This window comes from Orcinus orca, chromosome 11 (genome assembly GCF_937001465.1).
Source record: "Orcinus orca chromosome 11, mOrcOrc1.1, whole genome shotgun sequence".
NCBI lineage: Eukaryota > Metazoa > Chordata > Mammalia > Artiodactyla > Delphinidae > Orcinus > Orcinus orca.
Genome location: NC_064569.1, coordinates 28036185 through 28062264, shown reverse-complemented (window position 1 = coordinate 28062264; position 26080 = coordinate 28036185). Strand labels below are relative to the sequence as shown.

General features: G+C 33.9%; 1 protein-coding gene and 1 long non-coding RNA gene across 4 annotated transcripts in view; one reads left to right on the top strand and one right to left on the bottom strand.

Annotated features, from left to right (window-relative positions):
- The window catches only part of LOC125960480 (uncharacterized), a 49254-nt gene extending 47406 nt beyond the window's left edge, over positions 1-1848 (bottom strand). Inside the window, exon 1 of the long non-coding RNA XR_007470161.1 lies at positions 1738-1848. This is a non-coding gene — a long non-coding RNA (uncharacterized LOC125960480). The remainder of the gene's footprint in view (positions 1-1737) is intronic.
- The window catches only part of CPNE8 (copine 8), a 327878-nt gene extending 303655 nt beyond the window's left edge, over positions 1-24223 (top strand). For 2 of the 3 annotated variants that reach the window (XM_033415074.2, XM_004284907.3), the window contains 4 exons: positions 8693-8795; positions 10304-10361; positions 15021-15094; positions 22328-24223. In XM_033415074.2, coding sequence (XP_033270965.2) covers positions 8693-8795; positions 10304-10361; positions 15021-15094; positions 22328-22516 — 424 coding nt within the window. In that variant the 3' untranslated portion in view covers positions 22517-24223. Of the gene's footprint in view, positions 1-8692; positions 8796-10303; positions 10362-15020; positions 15095-22327 lie in introns of those variants that run through there. The other variant, XM_033415075.2, reaches the window with a different exon arrangement.
- Positions 24224-26080: the final 1857 nt, after the last annotated feature.

Sequence of the window (26080 nt, the reverse complement as noted above, 5' to 3'; positions counted from 1 at the left end):
GGTCTTGAATCGAGAGGAAGAACCCCCAGAGCATTCAGACTTGAAAGCCAGTGGGGCTTGAGTGCAAGAGCTCTACAGGGCTGGGGGAAACAGAGACTCCAATCTTGAGGGTGTACAAAGGTCTCACGTGCACTGGGACCCAGCACAAAGTACCTCCATAGGAACCTGGGCTACCCCTACTTAGGGGTCTTGGAGGGTATCCTGGGGTGCAAAGTGTTGACTATAGTTCACTATGAGGGCAAGGACACTGGTAGCAGAAGCCCCAGGGAATATTGATCAGAGTGAGCTCTCCAGGAGGCCAAAATTTCAGCACCAAGACACAACCCCTCCCAACAACCTGCAAGCTCCAGTGCTGGAAAGCCTCAGGCCAAACAACCAACAAAATAGGAAGCCAGCCTCATCCAACAGAAGACAGGCTACCTAAAGTTGTACTGAGCTCACAGCCACCTCAAAACACACCCTTTGACATGGCCCCAGCTCCACCCACCAGAGGGCAGACACCAGTCCATCCCACCAAGAAGCCTGCAAAAGTCCCTGGACCAACCTCACCCACCAAGGGGCAGACACCAGAAGCAAGAGGAACTATTATCCTGCAGCCTGTGGAAAGGAGACCACAAATGCAGTAAGTTAGATGAAATGAGATGACAGAGAAATTGGTACAAATGAAGGAAAAAGGTAGAAACCCAGAAGAACAACTAAATGAAGAGGAGATAGGCAATCTACCTGAAAAAGAATTAATAGTAATGATAGTAAAGATAATGCAAGATCTCAGAAAAAGAATGGAGTCACAGATCGAGATAATGCAAGAAATGTTTAAGAAGGAGTGTGATTTAAAGGACAAACAGAGATGAACAATACAGTAACTGAAATACACTAGGAAGAATCAGTATAAGAATAAATGTAGGAGAACAATGAGTAAGTGAGCTGGAAGACAAAGTGATGGAAATCACTGCCACAGAACGGAATAAAGAAAAAAGAATGTATAAACAACAAGGTCCTAATGTATAGCACAGGGAACTATATTCAATATCCTGTGATAAACCATAATAGAAAAGAATATAAAAAAAGAATGTATATATGTGTATAACTGAGTCACTTTGCTGTACAGCAGAGATTAGCACAACATTGTAAATCAAATACACTTCAATCTAAAAAAAATTCTTTTTAAGAAAAAAAGAATGAAATGAGGACAGTGTCAGACACTTCTGGGACAATATTAAACATGCCAACATTCACATTATAGGGGTTCCAGAAGGAGAGAAGAAAGAGAAAGGGCCCGAGAATATATTTGAAGATAATATGACCGAAAAATTCCCTAACATGAGAAACACTTACTCAAGTCCAGGAAGCATAGAGAGTCCCAGAGAGGATGAACCCAAGGAAGAACATGCTGAGACACATATTAATCAAACTAACAAAAATTAAAGGCAAAGAAAAAATATTAAAAACAACAAGGGAAAAGCAACAAATAACATACAAGGGAATCCCCATGAGGTTATCAACAGGTTTTTCAGCAGAAATTCTGCAGGCCAGAAAGGAGTGGCACAATATACTTCAAGTGATGAAAAGGAAAAACCTACAACCAAGAATGTTCTACCCAAAAAGTCTCTCATTTAGATTTTTAAAACATATTTATTGGAGTATAATTTCTTTACAATGGTGTGTTAGTTTCTGCTTTATAACAAAGTGAATCAGTTATACATATACATATGTTCCCATATCTCTTCCCTCTTGCACCTCCCTCCCTCCCGCCCTCCCTATCCCACCCCTCCAGGTGGCCACAAACCACCGAGCTGATTTGATGGAGAAATCAAAAGCTTTACAGACAAGCAAAAGCTAAGAGAATTCAGAACCACCAAACCAGCTTTACAACAAATGCTAAATGAACTTCTCTAGGTGGGAAAGACACCAGCATCTTAAAACAAGCTTGTACCTATACAGATTGCTATATCCAAACTTCATGGGAACAGTAAACTAAAAAACTACAAAAGATACACACACAAAAAAGAGAAAGCATCCCAAACACAGCACTAAAGATGGTCATAAAACCACAAGAGAAGAGAACAAAAGAGGAAGATAAGAAAAAAGACCTACGAAAACAAATCTGAAACAAGTAAGAAAATGGCAATAGGAACATACATATCAATAAATACCTTAAATGTAAATGGATTAAATGCTCTAACCAAAAGACATAGATTGGATGAATAGATATACAAACAGACCCATATTATGCTGTCTACAAGGGACCCACTTCAGACCTAGGGACACATAAAGACTGAAAGTGAGAGGATGGAAAAAGATTTTCCATGAAAATAGAAATCAAAGCTGGAGTAGCAATACTCATCTCAGACAAAATAAACTCTAAAATACTGTTACAAGAGACAAGGAAGGACACTACATAATGATCAAGGGATCAATCCAAGAAGAAGATAGAGCAATTGTAAATATATATATGCACCCAACATAGGAGCACCTCAATATATAGGGCAAATGCTAACATCCATAAAAGGGGAAATCAACAGTAACGCAATAATAGTGGGGGACTTTAACACCCCACTTACACCAATGGACAGATTATCCAGACAGGAAATTAATAAGGAAACCCAAGCCTTAAATGACACATTAGACCAGATAGACTTAATTGATATCTATGTGACATTCCATCCTAAAGCAGCAGAATATACATTCTTCTCAAGTGCACATGGAACATTCTCCAAGAAAGATCACATCTTGGGCCACAAATCAAGCCTTGGTAAATTTAAAAATTCAGAATCATAAAGCATTTTTCTGACCACAACACTATGAGAGTAGAAATCACCTACAGGGAAAAAAGGTAAAAAAAACACAAACACATGGAGGCTAAACAATATGTTACTAAACAACCAATGGATTACTAAAGAAATCAAACAGGAAATCAAAAAATACCTAGGGAAAATTGACAATGAAAACATGACGATACAAAATGTATGGGACTTGGAAAAAGCAGTTCTTGGAAGTTTATAGCAATACAATCTTACCTCAGGAAACAAGAAAAATCTCAAATTAACAACCTATCCTTACACATAAAGCAACAAGAGAAAGAAGAACAAACAAAACCTAAAGTTAGTAGAAGAAAAGAAATTATAAAGAACAGAAATAAATAGAGATGGAGAAAACAATACAAAGATAAATGAAACTAAAAGCTGGTTCTTTGAGAAGATAAACAAAATTGATAAAACTTTAGCCAGACGCATCAAGAAAAAGGGAGAGGACTCAAATCAATAAAATTAGAAATGAAAAAGGAGAAGTTGCAATGGACACCACAGAAATACAAAGGATCATAAGAAACTACTACAAGCAGCTCTATGACAATAAAATGGTCAACCTAGGAGAAATGGACGAATTCTTAGAAATGCACAACCTACCAAGACTGAATCAGGAAGAAATAGAAAATATAAACACACAAATCACAAATATGGAAATTGAAATTGTGCTTTAAAAACTTCCAATAAGCAAAAGTCTAGGACCAGATGGCTTCACAGGTGAATTCTGTCACACATTTAGAAAAGAGTTAACACCTATCCTTCTGAAACAATTCTCAAAAATTGCAGAGGAAGGAACACTCACAAGCTCATTATACACGGCCACCATCAACCTGACACAAAACCAAAGGTATCAAAAAAAGAATATTACAGGCTCAAATATCACTGATGAACATAGACACAGAAATCCTCAACAAAATACTAGCAAGCCAAATCAAACAACACATTAAAGGAGTCATGCACTATGATCAGGTGGAATTTATCCAGAGATGCAAAGATTCTTCAATAAACACAAATAATGTGATACACCACATTAACAAACTGAAGAATAAAATTCATATGATCATCTCAGGAGATGCAGAAAAAGCTTTCAACAAAATTTAACACCCATTTATGATGAAAACACTCTAGAAAGTGGGCATAGAGGGAACCTAACTCAAGATAATTAAGTCCATATATGACAAACCCACAGCAAACATTATTCTCAATGGTAAAAAACTGAAAGCATTTCCTCTAAGATAAGGAACAAGATAAGGATGTCCATCTTGCCACTTTTATTCAACCTAGTTTAGGAGGCCCTAGCCAAGGCAACCAGAAAAGAAAAAGAAATACAAGAAATCCAAATTGGAAAAGAAGAAATAAAACCATCACTGTTTTCAGATAACATGATACTATACATAGAAAATCCTAAAGATGCTACCAGAACATTACTAGAGCTTATCAATGAGTGTGGTAAAGTTACAGGATACAAAATTAATACACAGAAATCTCTTGCATTCCTATACACTAACAATGAATTATTAGAAAGAGAAATTAAGGAAACAATCCCATTTATCATCCCATCAAAAAGAATAAAATACCTGGGAATAAACCTAAGGAGGAAAAAGACCTGTACTCAGAAAACTATAAGATACTGATGAAAGAAATCAAATATCACACAAACAGATGGAGAGATATACCATGTTCTTGGATTGGAAGAATCAATATTGTCAACATAACTATACTACCCAAGGCAGTCTACAGATTCATTGCAATCCCTACCAAATTACCAATAGCATTTTTCACAGAATTAGACAAAAAAATTTACAATTTATATGGAGACACAAAAGACCCTAAATTGCCAAAGCAATCTTGAGAAAGAAAAACGGAGCTGGAAGAATCAGGCTCCCTGACTTCAGACTATACTACAAAGCTACATTAATCAAAACAGTGTGGTTCTGCCACAAAACAGAAATATAGATCAATGGAACAGGATAGAAAGTCCAGAGATAAACCCACATACCTATGGTCACCTAATCTGTGACAAAGGAGGCAAGAATATACAATGGAGAAAGACAGTCTCTTCAGTAAGTGGTGCTGGAAAAACTGGACAGCTACATGTAAACCAATGAAATTAGAATATTCTCTAACACCATACAGAAAAAGAAACTCAAGATGGATTAAAGACCTAAATGTAAGACCAGATACTATAATTCTTAGAGGAAAACATATGTAGAACACACTTTGAAATAAATTGCAGCAAGATCTTTTTGACCCACCTCCTAGGGTAATGAAAAGAAAAACAAAAATAAACAAATGGGACCTAATTAAACTTAAAAGCTTTTGCACAGCAATGGAAACCATAACCAAAATGAAAAGACAACCCACAGATAGGGAGAAAATATCTTATGGAAAAACCCGAATGAACTTTTTGGCCAGCACAACATTTGCAAATGAAGTGACTGACCAGGGATTAATCACCAAAATATATAAATAGCTCATGCAGCTCAATATCAAAAAACAAACAACCCAATCAAAAAATGGGCACAAGATCTAATAAGACATTTCTGTAAAGAAGACATACAGATGGCCAAAAGGCACATGAAAAAATGCTCAACATCACTAATTACTAGAGAAATGCAAATCAGACTACTATGAGGTATCACCTGACACCATTCAGAATGGCCGTCATCCAAAAAAATCTACAAACAATAAATTCTGGAGAAGGTGTGGAGAAATGGGAACCCTCCTACATTGTTGATGAGAATGTAAATTTGTACAGCCACTATGGAGAACACTATAGAGATTCCTTAAAAAACTAAAAATAGAGTTACCATATGATCCAGCAATCCCACTCCTGGGCATATATCCCAAGAAAACCATAATTCAAAAAGATACATGCAACCCAATGATTATTGCAGCACTATTTACAATAACCAGGACATGGAAGCAACCTAAATGTCCATTGATGGAAGAATGGAGAAAGAAGATGTGGAACATATATACAATGGAATATTACTCAGCCGTAAAAAAGAATGAAATAATATTATTGGCAGCAACATGGATGGACCTAGAGATTGTCATTCTGAGTGAAGTAAGTCAAGCAGAGAAAAACAAATATATGATATTTCTTATATGTTGCATCTAAAAAAAAATAGTACAAATGGACTTATTTACAAAGCAGAAATAGAGTCACAGACGTAGAAAATAAACTTACAGTTACCAAGGGGGAAAGGTGAGGGAGAGAAAAAATTGTGAGATTGGGGTTGACACATACACACTACTATATATAAAATATATAACTAATAAGAAGCTACTGTAGGGACTTCCCTGGTGGCACAGTGGTTAAGAATCCACCTGCCAGTGCAGGGGACACGGGTTCGAGCCCTGGTCCGGGAAGATCCCACATGCCATGGAACAGCTAAGCCCATGCACCACAGCTACTGAGCCTGCGCTCTAGAGCCTGCAAGCCACAGCTACTGAGCCTGAGTGCCACAACTACTGAAGCCCACACGCCTAGAGCCCATGCTCTGCAACAAGAGAAGCCACCCAATGAGAAGGCTGCACACCACAATGAAGAGTAGCCCCTGCTCACCGCAACTAGAGAAAAGCCCAAGCACAGAAACAAAGACCCAAGGCAGCCAAAAATAAAAATTAATTAATTAATTTAAAAAAAAAGAGAATAGGGCTTCCCTGGTGGCGCAGTGGTTGAGAGTCCGCCTGCTGTTGCAGAGGACACGGGTTCGTGTCCCGATCCCGGAAGATCCCACATTCCGCGGAGCGGCTGGGCTCGTGAGACACGGCCGCTGAGCCTATGTGTCCGGAGCCTGTGCTCCACAACGGAAGAGGCCACGACAGTGAGAAGCCCGCGTATCGCAAAAAAAAAAAAAAAAGAGAGAATCTACTGTATAGCACAGGGAGCTCAACACAATAGTGTGTAATGTCCTACATGGGAAAAGAATCTAAAAAAGAATGGATATATATATATATATATATATATATATATATATATATATATATATATATGTATAATTGATTCACTTTGCTGTACAGCAGAAACTAACACAGCACTGTAATTCAAATCTACTCCTATAAAAATTAATTTTAAAAAAGTAAACATCCCCCCCCAGAAAAAGGATCAGTTAAGCCACTTGAAGTGATATTCATAAGATTGCATAATGCTCAACTTTCCATCTTCTCACCACTTTCAACACATCATTTGGTATGAAAAGCATAAAAGCCATAGAGTTGTACTCATAGAAGTTTTTCTCACTATTTATAACCTCCTGTTAATCACATGAAATATAATCCATATGTTTTTGAAGCATAGTCAGTAAAAAATGCTTTTTAAAAATAATGGGTATTTAAAAATTAAAAAATGAATTCCTGAGGGAGATTATCTTACATCTTTTCTTAAGAAAAAATATTTAAGCATAAAATAGGAGAGTAGGTTCATACCTGCTTTGGATTTTTTCATTGCTGTGTTACCATCAAATTAATACAAATTCCTTAGTGTCGAAGATCAATTATTCAACATTGTGAGAGCATTTTTGACTATATGTTGTAGAACAAGTTCAATGCTATTTTTAACTGACTCCTCAGTGTATGAACATATCACTTGCTGTATTATCTTCATCAATCTATAAAATTACCAATCATTTTATTAACAGCATGAGCAATTATTAGTTTCTCTTGTCTATGGCAAAGTTGTAAATATTTTCTTGTTCATATATTTATAAATTCTGCTTTACAAGAAATAAGTTTTTCCCTGTCATATTATGCTATTGGTTTTTCCCCAAACTGTTAAAAATTTATTATTTAGAGTCCATCAGGTACTGAAAAATTTTCATTGGTAATCAAAAGAAGTTTCTTGAAATCAATTTTTCTGTGATTTACTTGATGATTTTTTATGAAAGTAGACCAAAGTCTTCTTGTTAACTATTTATCTCCTACAAGCACCACAGTGCTTGCTCATTACTAGATATGACCGGCATACTAGTTATGTACTAAAAATCATAAAACTCATTCTATTGAGAATATAATCTAGATACCCATAATGGTAGAACACAAATGGAAAAAAAATATATAGTCATAAAATTCTCCTCTAAATGTCTGAGTATTATTTGGTGAGAATTCAGTACTAGAATATGTTCTTATTACATACCTAATTTTTGTCTTTGTTTGCTATAATTCTCCTTCCCATCTTTCACCAATTTAACACGTATTAAGAATTGGAACTATAGCTATGTCAAAAAATGTTTCTTCTGTTGCATTTTTTTTATTAAGGTGAAATTCACATGACATAAAACCAACCATTTTTAAATTTACAGTTCAGTGACATTCAGCATATTCACAATGTTGGGCAATCATCACTGCTATATAGTTCCAAAACAAAAATCATAATCACTTATATAATCTACCATATATAAAATCTACCAGTTATATAACTGTATAAATATTTACTACCATACATGAAATTTCTTTATTAACAATACAAAGTTGCATTATCTTGATTTTAAAGATGAGAAAATAAAGTTCAGATAGCTTATGTAATGTTATACTGAAGATCATACACATAATATGTTGCTTAGCCATTATGTCTATTTCCAAAAGCTGTAGCCATTCCTCTGTGCTAACATACCATCCAGCTCACCTTTTATTAGTGAATGAATTTCTAAGACAGCCAGGCATTTCTTTGTGCCAGCATGCAGTAATGTTGCTGTTATTCTAGTGTGCTATTTCAGAAAAAAATGCATATTTGAGAGTTTTCATATATAGGCTCTTAAGATATGTTTAAATATTTTCTTGAGATTAAAATGTTTGTTGGCTATTCCAAGTTATATTTAGCAACTATCATGTCGAGAGGAAATGTTTTACTTTGTGGCATTCTTTACCTTTTCTTTGCCTTTCAGATATGCTTCTTCTGTAAAGGATGGCTCCCAGTATTTTGTGCTACTGATTGTGACAGACGGCGTTATCTCAGATATGGCTCAAACTAAGGAGTCCATAGTTAATGTAAGTAGGAGTCATTCAGTCTTGGGCTGGCTAACTGAATGCATGGTGCTACTTAGGTTGACTAACTAGAGTCTAGTTAGTTGACTTAAGAGTGAAACAAAATGCCCATGCCTTTGCAGCCAATTGCATTATCCAGAAAACTCACACACATTTGTAGCATTCATCCATAAGGACCAAACTAAGAGGTGTGAATAATTGGGTTGTAACAAAATTATTTCCAAAAAATTAAAATAAAATAAATAATAGCATCACCTTCATGTGCATGACTGTGTTTATCTTGATTAGTTTGATGTGCTTGTATATAGTTTGTACAATTTGTACAGAATATTTCTTTAACATTTACATTTACAGTAATAGTTACAGGAGAACTGTGCTAATTTCTATATTTATAGAACTGGATAAGGACTAGCATTGATTCAAAATCCATTTTTCTCATTATTCCTAATTATGTGTTATATTTATGATCCATTTTCTTCTTTATTAGACTATAATTTATAACATCTATATTTACTAGACTGCAACCTCTAAAATTATATCTGTTTTTACTTACCTTTCTATACTCAGGTTTAGCAATGTTTGACACAAAATAGACATTTGTAAAAATGGGCTGTGTGAAAGAATTGTTTATCATACTTCATAATTATTAATAGCATAGGGAAAATATAATTAGCTTTTTGTGTGATAAAAAAATAGTTACATGTGGGAAAAAAATCAAATGTTTATAGACATACACTTAGGAAAACCAAACACAAAAAGGAAGAGAGGTAGAATCTTGCACATTTACTTGTTTATTTATTTGGTTTTGACTAGACACACTGGGTTGGATTTGTCCTGATTTCCTTTATGTTCTGATCAGTGGCCTTAGCATGCTCTTTAAAATATGGACTTAGTAATTTAGGTTTAAACTAACAGGACATGCACTGAGGAACAGTTATTCATAATTTAGTGACCTTCACAGCTGAAGATGTGGTTGCTTTCCTGTTCCACCTACCTGTTGGTGGATCTTATATTCTTACCATAAAATTATTTTATCATACTAATAATAACTTTCTATAATTATCATTTGTATGCATTCATTTACTATGAAAATTGCTTTTCCTAACCATAGCTATAAATGAAATAGAGTACTACTTTTTCACAAATATGGTACCTTTTTTTCCCTTTTAACAACTGAAACATTTTTGAGTGGAGAGAGAACATGGAAAAAGAGACCAAAGGTACCCAGAATCAGCTTAGGAATATTTTGTCTGAGAATAGCAAGTGAAAGCAGATGCTCAGACTGGTCATTCCTGAAGAACATCCCACTGAATTAGCGTATGTACAGAGTTCAGAAAGGATAAGAGTGGAATCAAGTATATTATTCTGTGTTAATTTAAATATGTTCAAAATTATTTTAATGAACATCTGTGAAAAATATCAAAGCTCAGGATATTTTTTTCTTCTTAATTCTTAGTTGTTTTCTCAATTCAGTTTCTTAATTGTGAACTAACTGTGTGTTCTCTTTGAAGGCTTCAAAACTTCCAATGTCAATAATTATAGTAGGTGTTGGGCCAGCAGAATTTGATGGTGAGTAATAAAATTTCAATAGTATTCCTTAGGAGTTTATTTAATCTGACTCATTATGCACCTAGGTTTCTATCACTCTTTTTTTGCATATAAGGATGTGAGTGTGCATATGGATTTGTATACAGTGTCCATGTACATATAGACATAAATATAGATATTACATGATGGAGTCCAATAAAGGTGAGTAAATTAAAAGGATGTCTTCTGAGTAGGACATTATCTCTGTAGTATAGGATAATTCAACATGTAGCTTTCTGTTTTATTAGAGATGGTGTGTACCTCAAAATATTTCTTAAGACCAAGTGATAAATTGAATTTTTGTTCCCAAGGCAAAATACACTCTGGATTCCCTAAAAACTTTTAAGGATGAGCACTAAATTAATAAACCACTAGGTTGTAAAATAGAAATATTAACACAAGCATAATAATGGATTTTCAGACCTTGGCTAGTTGATAGACATTATCTTTATAAATATTTAAGTTCTGTCATATGAAAGAGCAAAGTAAAATGAAAATGGAATTGACCATCTGAAATTTAATGAGACTTTATACAATTATGCTAAATTCACTTACTGGGTACTTTTCTGTTTGGGCTCAAGCCATCTTCAAATGCCAGTTAGTGTGACGGGTGTTTGTGTGACTACTGATCTGGGTAAACTTCTCTAAGGATAGCCTATTCCTCGTCACCTGATGAATTCCTTTAAGAGAACTCTATGCTAGACATCAACTGCATAACCACAGAACATTCACCTTGCTCAGGTGTTTTTACATTAATGATGACAGTATTTAGCTTGGAACTTTAGAAATGAGAATAATTTTAGAATATTTGGAACAACTTTTGGTATGCTACAGGTTAATTTAGGCACATAGGTGGTTAATTTTTGTATGATCATCACTAGGATGATTCTTGTTTAACCACCAGTGCCTCCTCCATAAGGATAGTATAGATCTCTCAGTCTCAGGTAAAACAACACAAGCAGTTATATTGCTGATCCTGAAAATTCTTTCCTTTGATTCCATGCTTGGCTGGTCACACTTTATATCATTATAATCTTCCAGTTTCTAAAGCAGAAGTCATTTTAGCTCCTGCTAATATTTTCTGTGTCTCTGAATATTTACATCTGTTTACATTGTCCATCAGGCATGAATCTGAGATACCACTATGGAGTCAGGAAAGCTAAGACACATCTTTCTTGTTAACACTTTGTGTACTTGGTCATCTGCATTGAGCAGTGACAGACTGTGGTTCACAAACTTCACTGATTGCTAGGTTAAAATAACTCATGATTTCTTCTTCAGTTACTAATTTGCTTTTGCCTCTCAAGTATGCACTTCTCGTTGGGTCCATTCCAGGTCTCCCAGACTCCTATGGAAGGCCGTTGTTAGGTGTAAGCCCTGTCACTTGTTCCCCAACAGCTCCCACGCATAATGTGTAAATAGAGAGCCACTGACTCTTCCTATGTATATTTCTGGTCATAAATTCCTATTCAAAGCAGTAGGCACAGCTATTTGGGTACTACCTTCTTACAACTGCCACACCTATTTATTTTCCTCAATTTTTTTGTTCCCAGTGAATTATTTATCAAAACGTTGAGGTATGAAAATTCATCATTTCCCTCTCTGACTTCTTGAATTAACGAAAAAAAAAAATGCAGGAGTCACTCAGAGATCAGAATATGTTTTATTAATAGTAGTGTAGAATTGGAGAATTTGGGTTGCCCTGTGCACAGAATCAGACTTCTTGCTACTTTTTTCCCCAAAGATTAAATGACCTCACCTTTATCTCCAGGCCTTCTCTGTACAGGGGCAGATCCTTGCCTATTAAGCATGCCACAGGGAGAAATTGTCTTCAACTTGAGGATAGGCTGCTCCAAAAGAGAGAGATTCAAGATCGTTCCATCTCCCAATCTTAGTTATCTTGTGAATCACTCCTCTTTTCATGAGGAAAAGTGAGCAAAGATTATAGACAAAGAGGGAAGTTGCCATCCCATAGAATTCCCTCCTGGGAATTAAAGTGAAACTTTCCTCTGGCAAACCTGTGAACAGGGAATTAAGGTCCTGAAACACCTGATTTCTGCTTTCACCCTGCTGGAAGAAAATTTCTGACTTATATTCAAGTTGCTGCTATCCTATCAGAAGAGCGTTTTTCTAGGCACTTCCAAATCTATGGTAAGTAAGTTTAAATAGCACGCATAAATTGACATAAAGACTGAAATAAAACTTGCAGATTTTATCAGTTAACCACATAAATCCAACATCTACACGTAACTTAACCAGGAGGTTTGCACAGGCAAGAAATGCAGCATTTTGCCATTCATTATTTGAAGGTAGAGGAAATATAAATAAACTACTAGATTCATGAGTATTTAAATGTCTTGTTTCTTTATTTCAATGAGAACAATTTAAAACTTTCTGTATAATTTCTCAAAGCAGGATTTCTTTATCCTTAAAAGGCAAAAAGTCAAATTAAAGTAGCATCTGGTTAACTGCTTTGATACAAGTTAGGAAAGGGAGAGAACTATAAGGGATTCTAACATGATTTTGTCTCCCAAGGCTAGAAAGAAATACAGGTCTGTATCTTATACATCTTTTTTCCAGAGACGGGTACTGATGGGGAACCTCTGCTTACAATTTCAGGCTCCTTGAGGACTAGATGATCTGAAAAACTGAAGGGTGAACATTTCCCTTCCACCACTTATATGCCATTTCTTTTCTCCTTGTTCTCAAAAGTGTAGCCTCCAATTCTGCTACCCATAGCCTTTTAACTCAAAGGACATACTGAAAAGTGGGAGATATTTTATAGGATCTCATTTTATTACACTATTTTATTACACTATTGCCTGAATAATAATTCTTTAATTGAAGTAGAACACTTACAAAGGCCAATGGAGATTGTAGAGGATTGTAGAAGGTGAGGCTCAGATTATCATCTAATTTTTGTTTCCCATTTTAGAGTGAGTATAGGGTAATTGTTAGGAGTTATTAGCAAACTAGATAATAAAGGAGAAGATTCTCCAATTGCTGGCATGTCACAATCAGTGTACATTTATGTCTCAAAGTAATATGAAAATTTTGAAAACAAACTTAGACCAAAAAAAGGAATTAACTATTGAAAATATCTGAGTATAAAGAATTTTCCTATTTAAATCCCTAATAAGTAGGAGAGAAAAAAATAGTTCTTTTGTATTTTGAATAAGTTAATTACCTTATTATTGGTAATTTACATTACTAAATTATGACATATATATCTAAGGAGATTATTGGATGATGGCTCACTAACAGTTAGGTGTACTGGCAATGTTTCAGCCCAGACATTGATTCCTGAACATGTGTAGAAAAGTAAAACTCAAAACCTGTTTTTTAAAAAAAACAAGCTTATAGATATAGAAAACAGATTGGTGGTTGCCAAAGGCTTGCCAGCATTGGAGGTGGGTGAAGTGGGTGAAGGAAGTCAAAAGGTAAAAACTTCCAGTTTTAAAATAAGTATATCGCACGAATGTAATGTACAGTGTGGTTAGTATAGTTAATACTGTATTGCATATATGAAGGTTGCTAAGAGAATAGATATTAAAAGTTCTCATGAGAAGAAAAAAATTTTTAATTATGTATGGTCAACTAGACTTATTGTGGTGATCATTTCACAATATATACAAGTAGCGAATCATTATGTTATATAGCTAAAAATAATATAATGTTATTTGTCAATTATACCTCAATCAAAAAAATATAAAATAGGAAAAAAGAGTAAAATGTCTTTAACCCAAATGCATTATCCAAGCACTGAGGAAAATAGTGAAAAGGTTAGGATTGTATTCTAATATATTTTAGAAGGCGACAAAGCAAACATAATTGCAAGTGGCTCTCTGGAGTCTGGTGAATATCATGTGCATACAAAATGGATTATTAGTACGAGAATATACTTTAAGTACAAATTAGCATTCCTCATGTAATTAGTTATTTAGAGAATTCTCACTGAAACATTAAACTCTGGAAAATGTTCTTAATTGCAGCGTAACATTATTGTATACCAGCTGTCCCGTTATATCACAGCATTCCCAAATACCAGTTGACCTATGTAATGTTGAAATTATTTTTAATCAACAAAAAAATCATACTTCAGAAATTTCATGCTTTATCCAATCACTGTAAGAGCAGAGAAAATGCCTTTTTGTTTTTAAATCTATTCATGAAAAGATTACAGACAATATGATTATATAGCTTTGTGTAGTTTCAAAGAGAATAAAGTTCAAATTGTTATTGGAAGTTCTATAATGATTAGAGCCTAGTTTCTTAAATTAGAAAGAAAAAATTAAAATTGAATGAATTAGCATCACTTGCTGAATCAGTCATGTAAGCATGTAATCCAGAGTTAAGGATCTATAGAATGGGGAGATGTACCTAAAGACTTCTACACTGCACAGCCTCTCCTCATCTTTCAAAGGGTCACATGAGGTCTTAGCTTGCTTTCTCCGCTTGTAAAATTTGCACTCAGTTAAGTTTTGTGGAAGAAATCACCGAGGAGATGAAAGGATCAACAAGCTTCCTGCCTTTGGCATAGGACATATTGCTACTTCATACATCTTGATTTCATTATTGCCTACATTTGTTATAGTATTTAGCTAAAATGCACTGAATAAATGATCCTATTTTATTTTCAAGCAATGGTTGAATTGGATGGAGATGATGTAAGAGTTTCCTCCAGAGGAAAATATGCTGAAAGGGACATTGTGCAGGTAAGAAATTTAATGAAAATTATTTATTTTGTTCATTGTGAAGAGCCCGTGTCAGCTCTGATTTGTAAATGAAGAGTTTAAATTGAAATCAAGCGTCTCAGGTTCTGTTTAATTTAGGCAGTTGATTCTCTATAAAATGCATGTTAAGTAATGGCTTAGAATAAGCACCAAATTACTTTCACCCATACTTCATGTTCACCATATATAAAATAGAATTGTTAATAAGTGTCTTTTCCTACTTTATTATTACCATAAAATATCATTGAGATCTTTAGTAAAATTAAAAGCTAGAAATATAACAGGCTTTTAATGATTATTTATTACTTAGACCTCAATAAAGATTAAATGTATTTTAAGGCAGCTGATACATATTCAGTGTAAGTAAACTTAGTAGAAACAAACCAAAAATGTAGATTTTGTTCTATTTCTCCCATAGGTTATGGTTAGAAAAGTGGAAAAATAGATCTTATAATTATATATAAATATAAAAATTATATAAAATATATAAATAATAATATTAATATAATACATGGTAACATAATAATATGTATAATACTATAATAAAATATAATAATAGATTATATATGTCTGTATATAGATATATAGACATATATATGATTCATAATTCTATTAGAATCAAGAAAAATACTTAACTAAAGCCTACTATTCTGGGAGTGAATAGAAAGAAAAAAGGCAGTTAAAATTTATAATTGAAACAAAGGAATTAAATCAACTAAATTTCTGCATACTTTAGAGTCTTCATATCTTTTAGGAAGTCAGAAGCAGAAAAAGACTGTGAAGGGAAGACTAAATGGAAAGGAAAGTTCTCAGTACAATTTGAGCACTTAAAGGAGCAAACAATATTATCTCCTAAATAATAACCTATATATTCACCCATAATACAGTCATTAAGATAATCTAATTTGGAATCCAAGAGAATTTGGTTCAAATCCTGGATTGTCCACTGTGATAAGGATAAGCTTTCTAAACTTCAGTGTTCTGGCATTGTTTAAAGATTTTATCAGATAGTATATATAAAATACATTACATTACTGAAATAGAACTTGGTAAAATACAACAAAAATAATTTTAAAAATTAGAGAGGGAGAATAATGTAAAATAATCTGTAAATATATTATAAAGATTAATCTTGACAAAGATAAAAAAGCATTCTTCTTCATCAGTCAGCAAAATTAAGTTTTAAAATAGAAACATCTGTATAACAGTTTTTTAAGAAGATAATTAAATATGATTTAAACCTAATGTTTAAATATTAACATTAAAATGTTAACATTTTAACCTAATGTTCTTGGTAGTGTAAAAAGCACACACACATGAATAATTCATTTAAAAGCAGCTGAGAAAGGGAACATGGTGATGTGGTCATCTATTTAAGAATCCCACGATGTTTTGTTGTTTTTAAGTAGACCCGCGATTATTCACCTTATGCTGATTAGCATAATTATAAGTCCAAGTAATTACACTTTTCCTAAAAATCTCTCCATAATGTCTAGTTCACAGTAACCAAAAAATCAAATTACTGCATGGAAGTATGAATTTGAAGTCCTTTAAAATGTATTATGTTGCTGTTGTAATGCATTTTTACAAAGTTAAAAGAGACAGCTTTATATCTCATAGTATCATTTAAATGCTGCTTAAGGGAAACTGGTATTACTCTCTCCCTTAGAAGATAGTTAAGGTTGCTCACATCATTAAGATTTACTTTAAGAGGATTAACATGTTATGTTAGTGACAACCAACAGTTGTTGGTTATTTTATTTATAAAACAAAAATTCCCTTGATCATGAAAGTATTTCATCTCTAATTGGATATGCTACATTGGAGAGAACAGTGAGATAGGACTCAGATCTATGATCTTGAACAAGTCAGTAAATCTCCTTTGAGCCTTTCATTTGTTACCTCCAGACTCTCCATTCTTTTATCTTTGCTCTTTCCATGATGTGGTGAGTCTCAGAGGAAGTAACAGACATGAAAATACTTTGTTACTTATCAGTATAAGATACATAAACACACACACACACACATATATATATATATATAATTATATATTTCCTCTCATTGAAAGTCAAAATCTTGAGACTAATCTATCACCATTAAGTGACACTGAGATCACCAAAGATTTTGAAGACACCTGATGATATAGCTAAACACTCAAGAGATTCTACCATGTAAAGTTGAACTGAAAGAGTCATGAGATCTCACAGATACTGAACAGGAAACTAAAATCTTCCCAGAGAATTAGTAGCCTCCTGAATGACAGTGACACCTTGACTTACATGTCTATATTTAGTTAAGGATATCTGATGCACCCTTTTCTAATTTCATGGAAAAGTTGCTAAATGGTATTTGGTCTAATAAAAATAGTTCCCACTGGGCTTCTCTGGTGGCGCAGTGGTTGAGAGTCCGCCTGCCGATGCAGGAGACACGGGTTCATGCCCCGGTCTGGGAAGATCCCACATGCCGCAGAGCGGCTAGGCCCGTGAGCCATGGCCGCTGAGCCTGCGCATCCGGAGCCTGTGTTCCACAACGGGAGAGGCCACAACAGTGAAAGGCCCACATACAGCAAAAAAAAAAAAAGAAAAAAGTTCCCAGGGTAAACATTTATATATCACATTGTGTTCAAGAATTAGCATTTTTTCTCTCACCTTGAATAAAATTTTAAAACCTTCCACCATTACAGGTTTCCTGGTCCTACCATTCACTAAAACATTTTTTAAATGAGTTATTTTTAAGAATAGAAATATTCTCGAATATTTATAATATTGGAGTTGCAAGGGCACACCAAGAATAATATTGTCAATCTTCCTACCACCAGGAAATATCTAAGCCATCATAATCAATGCTATAAACACTGCTGGCTAAAATAATATCAGAAAATAGGGTCTATTTAGGCTCTCTTACCTTTTTGTTTTGTAAGAAACTGAATGAGATATTGTACTAAATCACTTAGCAGAAGGCCTCTCACCAACCAGTTGCTCAATAAATGCATTAATATCAGTTTCAGTTATTATTATTAGTTAGTATTTTGGCATAGTCCAGTGGGAAGGCATTTTTATGTCACTGTTTCATAGTAACTGTACCTTGACATATGACACTGTAGTCAGTCTTATGTGTGATTATGTTCATTGCCTCAAGATTCACTCTCATATGACTATAATATAAACAGTATGCAGGAAGAAATTCTATGGTTGTTATTCTAAAACTTAAATGAATTATTTTCTTAAATCAATATATGTAAAGGCTTTCCATTTGTTTGTTTGCTTGCTTGTGCTGTGGATTGGCCATTGTATATAATGCAATATCATTTGTCCTGGCTGCATTCAGCTGCTGTCCAGCCTATCACTCCCTTAAAAATTATATTTAAATCATATCTTTCATTAGAAGGAGAATAATTACCTTGAAGGCTTAGACTTGAAAATCACTAATGGAGCTCTGCAAAGTAGGAACAATCAAATAAAATTGAGCAGAACCACAACTAAAAGCTCATTTGCCCAAACTGATTCAAACTTTTTTCACAAATAGGCAGAGCTAGCTGTTAGAGCAACTACATAGAACATTTTCCTTGTACAGGATAGATGCTAAAAAAAAGATGTAGTGTGTCAAGGAAATGGTATATTTCAACTGAACAGAATGCATTTATTTGTATTCTTCATATGAATGGGATAAATGAGTGCAAAGTAAAAATTGATTTGTTCCTCTAACCTGAACAGTTTAAGGGTCCAAGTTAATTTGTGGTAATAGTCAGTGATCAACATACATTCACAAATGTGTGAGTGTTATTTTGAACAGGAGGTCCCCAGGTACAGTGATCAGAAATTAGTGATTAAAAGGGACAATAAACAGAGGGGTCTGAGAAGTTGAGTGGAAAATTGTTACTGTAGAAGGATATCAGCAATAGTCCAAAAAGAAAGAGAATATATTTTTGTCATCAAAAGTGTAAGGTTTAACATTAATAAGAGGTAAAGGAAACAGAGACACTTGTCATTTTCATCTCTCACTTAGGGAAGTGCCTCATGACTTGACTGAAGAGATGAATATTCCTTTGGAAAAGGATTAGATAATTTAGGTTAGTGAGTAGAAGATTCTCAACATCTTTTTCTCTGCTCCCAACACACATGTGGGATAAGAGATGCTCCTGTTGATAATATCACTTGCTATAACAGTTACGCTTAACCCAGGGGCAAGGTCCCTTAATACTCAAGGGACGTATCAGAATCTGTGCCCGCATTTAGCAAATGTAAGTTAAATGAGATATATACTTCCCTCCTTGGCTGAAAATTAAGATTTCTTTCTTACCCATTGTTTATGAACATGTTTTAAAGATGAGTAGAAGTGTATGTATTATGAGAACAGTGATTATGAATCTTAGTTTTGACATTCCAGAGTATCATAACATTCTTAAAAATGAATTTATATTTACTTCAATAAAAAATTTAGCACATCCTATAGCATTTGCTGGAAAGGTGAAACAGCAGGTGTTTTAAAATAACAAAAAGGTCAGGAATTACAGTTTTAGATTATAATACAGTTTTAGATTATAATACAGATTAGATTATAACAAAAAGGTCAGGAATTACAGTTTTAGATTATAATATAATTATTATATAATTACAGTTTTAGATTATAATAAAATTACAGTTTTAGATTATAATTATAATTACAGTTTTAGATTATATAAGAGTTTGAAAGAGATAAAAATTGGTAAAAATAGTTAAAGTTTGATATGAATGTAAAGACTAGAAAGAAAAGTCTCATATTTATATTGCACATAATTTATAAATTAATGAATAGTAATAATAATGACTATCATACTGTACATATTATGAGTTGAACACTATTTTATGCACTTATGTGTTGACTTATTTAATACAGCAACCTAATGAAGTAGGCATTATTATTATGATCCTCATTTTATAGAAGAGGAAACTGAGTCAGAGAGAATACCAAGACCACACAGCTAATAAGCAGCAGAACCAGCATCTGAACCTGGGAAGTCTAATTCCAGAGTTTCTGAGAATAGGGAGTAAAAAGATAATTGAATTTAATTACCATGGTCTAAGAGAAGAGTAAAGACCAAAGTAAAAGTAAATATAAGAGCAAAGTTGAGGTAAAGGAAAAACACAGCAGGTATAATATCCCCCTTCCCTAGAGAAGTATCAACTATCTGCTAGAGTGTTGCCATTTCCCTGAAATGTAGGTATTAGCTATAGATTCTTCAAAAACTGATCTCCTAACAAATAGTTTAAAAGATAATTATGTGGCTCCGCAACGGGAGAGGCCACAACAGTGAGAGGCCCGCGTACCGCAGAAAGAAAAAAAAAAAAAAAGATAATTATGTATATGTATAGCTGATTCACTTTGTTATAAAGCAGAAACTAACACACCATTGTAAAGCAATTATACTCCAATAAAGATGTTAAAAAATAAATAAAATTTTAAAAAGGTAATTATGTATATACTAACCATATCATTACTAAATTTTAAAAAACTACTATGCCTTTTAAAATAAGAATGAAATAAGCTATAGCTGAAATTAGAGATCTTTTTCTTATTAGTCCCTCACTATGTTGATTCTTATTTTCTTACCTTTCTAATTATAGTTTCAGAGAGAAAAATAAACCTAAATTTGTTTGCACCTCTTTGTCAGGTCTTGTCCAAGTCAGATAATATGACTTCACAAATGTTCATATCCTCCTATTTCTCTTCTCAGCTGAATATTATATTCACTCTGTTAGTTTTTCCTTACCCTTACTTAGCTACCTTTATGGTAAGAGAAAGATTTGTCACCTTTCTATCACACTTTTCTAAAAGTTGTGCTGAGTTTTCCACCTGGTATCAAGACAGGGTAAAATTATGGTCATATGTGTATGCTTCTGTCTATAAGGTACCTTATTTTAAAAAGAAAGGACTACTTTTCTGCTCTTCCTTAAAAGAGACTGCTTTCACTTCAAAATGGTATTACATTTGCTATTTGATTTCTTAACATTTTAACCTGCTTTATCTGTCGCAACCTGAGTGGTTTAAAGTCTGTTTCCTAATAAAAGTTAATTTTCTGAAGGCACATCTTGAGTAACTGCTTAAATCAAAAGTAAATTTTTCAAAATAAATTTAAAACAGTTACATTACAGTATGAGATGAGAGTGTGAACACTCTCTGTTTCTCTGGAGGAAAAACTGATTTAATATAAACTTTAAAATATTATATTTGAAAATTGTTCAACCTCCTGAAATGTCTTCGCTGTGCCTTTTCTCCAAGACCTAAAATTACTGTGTCCCCAAACTATCACAACATTAACAGTTACAATCATTCCCAGTTGCTTTCAAGAATCATGATGTCTGTAAGGGGAAATTGAACTAATGCCAACAAACAGCACAGTGTTTATTAAGTAACCATTAAAAATGAGAATGGAATCAGGCAATCTATTGCCAGAGTATTCAGTGATAATTATTCTCACATGATTGTTTATATAAAGATAGAACAATCATTTTTATGTAATGTAAAAATAAGAATATTGATATTTGATGATATTTCAATAAGTATACCAAAATCTTATACTGAGGGTTTTTGGTTGTTTATTTTTTGCCTTTCCAAATAACAGATATAAAAAACAAACATTTGGGGCATGATTCAATGTACTGAATATTTTGGGTACCTACTAATGTGAACTGTGTAAATTTTGTATTCATTGTCCATGTGATTTGATGGTCTAGTAATATAATTAAAAATACTTTACATGTGTTTAGGACTCTTTAACAATATACATTATTTTTAACCCTGATTTGAGTAATACTTCTACATTGAAAGCTGAGTTAAGCATGCATTAATTCCATTTGACAAGAAACTGAGCCCTGAAGAAGATAATGCTCCATCCAATTAGGTGTAGAACTCAAAACTGCAGAATACGTGTAGCAACATGATGGGTGTACAAGACCCAGAGACAAGAGTTATTGTGGGGAAAAACATAGGTAAAAATTACATCCCTTTTTAGGTAAAGTATATATTAGAAAGTTGTGGTCACTGTTAGAGCTATTTGTAATAAATCAAATATCTTTAAAATGCATAGTTATTATCATGCATCTCACCATTACTCCAGGCTTCTCTGATTGTCCTACAACCAAATGTTTACATATGTTGGTTTTTGTGTCTATTTTTTTATTTATTTAAATAGCATGCTAAGGTCTGTTAAATAACTTTCTTTCACCTCTGATTTAGTTTGTGCCATTCAGAGATTATATTGACAGAAGCGGAAACCACATACTCAGCATGGCTAGATTAGCTAAAGATGTCCTAGCGGAGATCCCAGAGCAGTTTCTCTCCTACATGAGGACCAGAGGAATCAAGCCATCACCTGCACCTCCCCCGTACACCCCACCTACACATGTGTTACATACTCAAATATGACTGTGCTCCAAAATGCTAATGTAACTACACTTCAGTTAGAACTGCTGAGTCCATGCTTTTCTTCTGGTGCTCTATAAGGAACCAGGGAATGAGTACATTTCTCAGTTTGGTTTCAGCAGTATTGGTTTGTATGCTTTCTTGGATCCAAAATTTATTATCTTCCTAAACCAAAACTGTAAATACGGTTGTTGCATGAGCAACAGAAAAATTGTTTAAATGCTTGAAGCAAAATATGGATGTATTCTCTGAATCTTTAAATGTTTTCTAGACAGAAACAGCTAATTTCCAATGTACTGTTGGGAAAAAGCACAACCTGTGTTTTTAACTCAAATATTGTCCTTGACTGCTATGTATATAGGAAAGCAGTCTCTCTATATCAATGTTTACATGTTACTACTTTTTAGATTCCAATACTTTTATAACTGTTCTTAAGAATACAAGTTTTGAATATTGAATCCTTTGTCTTCTAAATTGCAATAGCTATAATCACAAGAGCAATATCTCTTTGAATGACTGTCTGGAGAAATGCAATTGCAAGCAAGGGAAGGTAAAGATACTTTTATATTTCTCAGTAAGTGAATTGTCTTATGAAGCTGTATCTGCTTAGTAATCAGTTCCTCTGTGCCATTTGCCAAGTATGGGAGTTTACACTTAGCAGATGTGTATTCTGAAAGAACATGCATTTTTCATGAAGTTTGGGTTCTAAATTTAGACTGCAATTTGTTTATGTTTTGTAATGCTAAGTAGAAATAATAAAAAGTCAAACATCGTGAACTGTAAATGCACAGAAAATACTTGGTGTAAAAAGTAGCATCTTTATATTACAATACTATGTAGAAAGACTAAAATCCAGAATATTTGACTGTGAACCATGTAGCAGATGTTTTAAACTTTCTATTTCATTGTACCTTGTCTAGATATTTTAAGTCAAAGGGATACTGGCTCTCTTGATTTGCATTCCTTTCCAAGTTGCCACGCAGGGTGCACAGGCTGGAAGTTTTTTGCGAAATTCCCAGTTAAATATACACAACCATGTGACGTAGTGCACAACACATTTGTGAAATAACCCACTCCTATACACTGACTGATCTGCCTATCCACAATTAATTGTAAAGAGTTTTTGCATGTACAGTTTTTATGAGAATTGCAGTTTTGTGACAAGAATGACAGTTGTGTCTAAATTAAAACATATCTTTAGAACAAATGGCCTTAAATTCTCACAGAATTCCTGGAAATGATTGTGAATTACCTTTAAGTAATAGAAAAGTGAATTTATTTTTTTTCTTTTGTGTCAACAATGTAACTGCTTTATAATATTTTCCTTACTTATACCCTATTTACTACTGGTTTATTTCTACTGTATGTTGTTCTCTTTGTCCCACGTCGACTAAGGGTGACTTTTATAAGCATGAAACTATTTTACGGAAAACAAAAATATATACATTCACATATCTAACAGAATCGATGTTATATAATTATGTACTCCTAAATTGTCCATTTTGGAGTATACATTAAAATCTTTTAAAGATTAACTATTTGCTCTGTAAACTTTATGTATAAATGACATGGAATCTGATGATTTCCTTTACTGGTCTCAAATATTTATGTCAGTATAGTTTATTAGCCGACAATTGTATTATTTGCCTTCATTCATCAGTTCTAAAGAACAAAAATAAATAAGATCAATATTATTTCCTTTTTGTCAAACATGTTATTTTTATTTGAATTGATCAGAGAAAATGAAAGATGTACACTTCTTTATTTAAATAATAGTGTGCCCAAACCTAGTGGGGGCAAATGGTTAAGAAACAGTCCCAGTTACAAGCCTTATCATTTGTATGGCTGAGAATAACCATAAGAAATGTATGTGATGTTAGTTCTATACATAAGATTAGAAAATACCTAGACTTGTCTCTTTGTTGCATAAATGAAAAAATCAAGACTGAAGGGATTAGGTGATTTATCCAAGACTATGTAACTAGAGTAGAGCTCATTACCATTGTGAAACTACTTAAATTTTGTGAGTTGCTTTTAGGAGATGTACAATGAATAATACCAGAGACATATTCCATAAATGCAAACACATTCCAATAGTTGCACATACAATCTGGGTATCAGGGATATGAGCATTAGGTAATGAGCAATGAGAAAGATATGTATCGAGAGAAGAGTGATAGCTCCAAATCATCAAACCTGCTGCAGAAAACAGCAGGACTATAACTGGGCACCCTCAAGACCCCCAAGAGCTTTGGATGCTGTTCTCTCTCTCTAGTCCCTTTCCCTTCCTCTCTGATGAAAACCATTTTAACTACAGGATGAACCCTCAGCCTTCTATTCAATCATCTCCATCATCTGGTTTTAGCCAGTTATATAATATCAATTTCCATTGCTTCCCAAATGAATATTAAAACTATCCAGGCTTGTCTCAATCCTCTTCCCCAACCAATTTGAGTTCATTTGGAGACTCAGGCATAGTTCATAATTTTTCCTTCCATCAAGCTCTCTCCTTAGGCCTCCACCTAGGATATTATTTGAATGTTCTAACTCAAGCCCCAACTCCATCTATGTTCTTTTAAAACTTCAGCTAACAATAATCACTACCTTCTATGAACTCACTTTTGCTTTGCATTTTAACATATTAATCACCTCATATTATATATAAACTATTTTACTTTGTTTAGGGCGTCTTGTCTTCCCAACACCGGAAAATATGATTTAATGGCACCTGGAATAAGTAAATTTTCAAAGCTTTCCAGGTTACTGTAATGTGTGACTAGGGAGTATAACTGTTGCAATTAAAGAACATCAGATGATTCAACCACTACTTTTAAAATTCTCTCTCCCAGCATGTAATACGGGGAGGAAAGAAACGGTAGATGAAACTCTGAATAGTGTTGGGGGGCAGCAGTGACAGTAGGTATGTAGCATAGGCTATTTTGTTCTTTAGACTTAGTGAAGACAATTAGGGGGACTCATGTACTTTTTTTTTTTTTTAACTGTGGCTTATCATCAGTTTAGAACATAAAGAGGTTTCTCTCAAAAGGATGAGGTCGATGTGGTTGTGGGTTTTTTTAATACATCTTTATTGGAGTAAAATTACTTCACAACACTGTGTTAGTTTCTGTTGTACAACAAAGTGAATCAGCCATATGCACACATATATCCCCATATCCCCTCCCTCTTGAGCCTCCCTCCCATGCTCCCTATACCACCCCTCTAGTTTGTTGCAAAGCACCGAACTGATCTCCCTGTGCTATGCTGCTGCTTCCCACTAGCTATCTATTTTATATTTGGTAGTGTATATATGTCCATGCCACTCTCTCACTTCGTCCCAGCTTACACTTCCCCCTCCCCGTGTCCTCAAGTCCATTCTCTATATCTGCGTCTTTATTCCTGTCCTGCCCCTAGGTTCATCAGAAACAATTTTTTTTTTTTTTAGATTCCGTATATATGCGTTAGCATACGGTATTTGTTTTCCTATTTCTGACTTACTTCACTCTGTATAACAGTTTCTAGGTCCATCCACCTAACTACAAAAAACTCAATTGCGTTTCCTTTTATGGC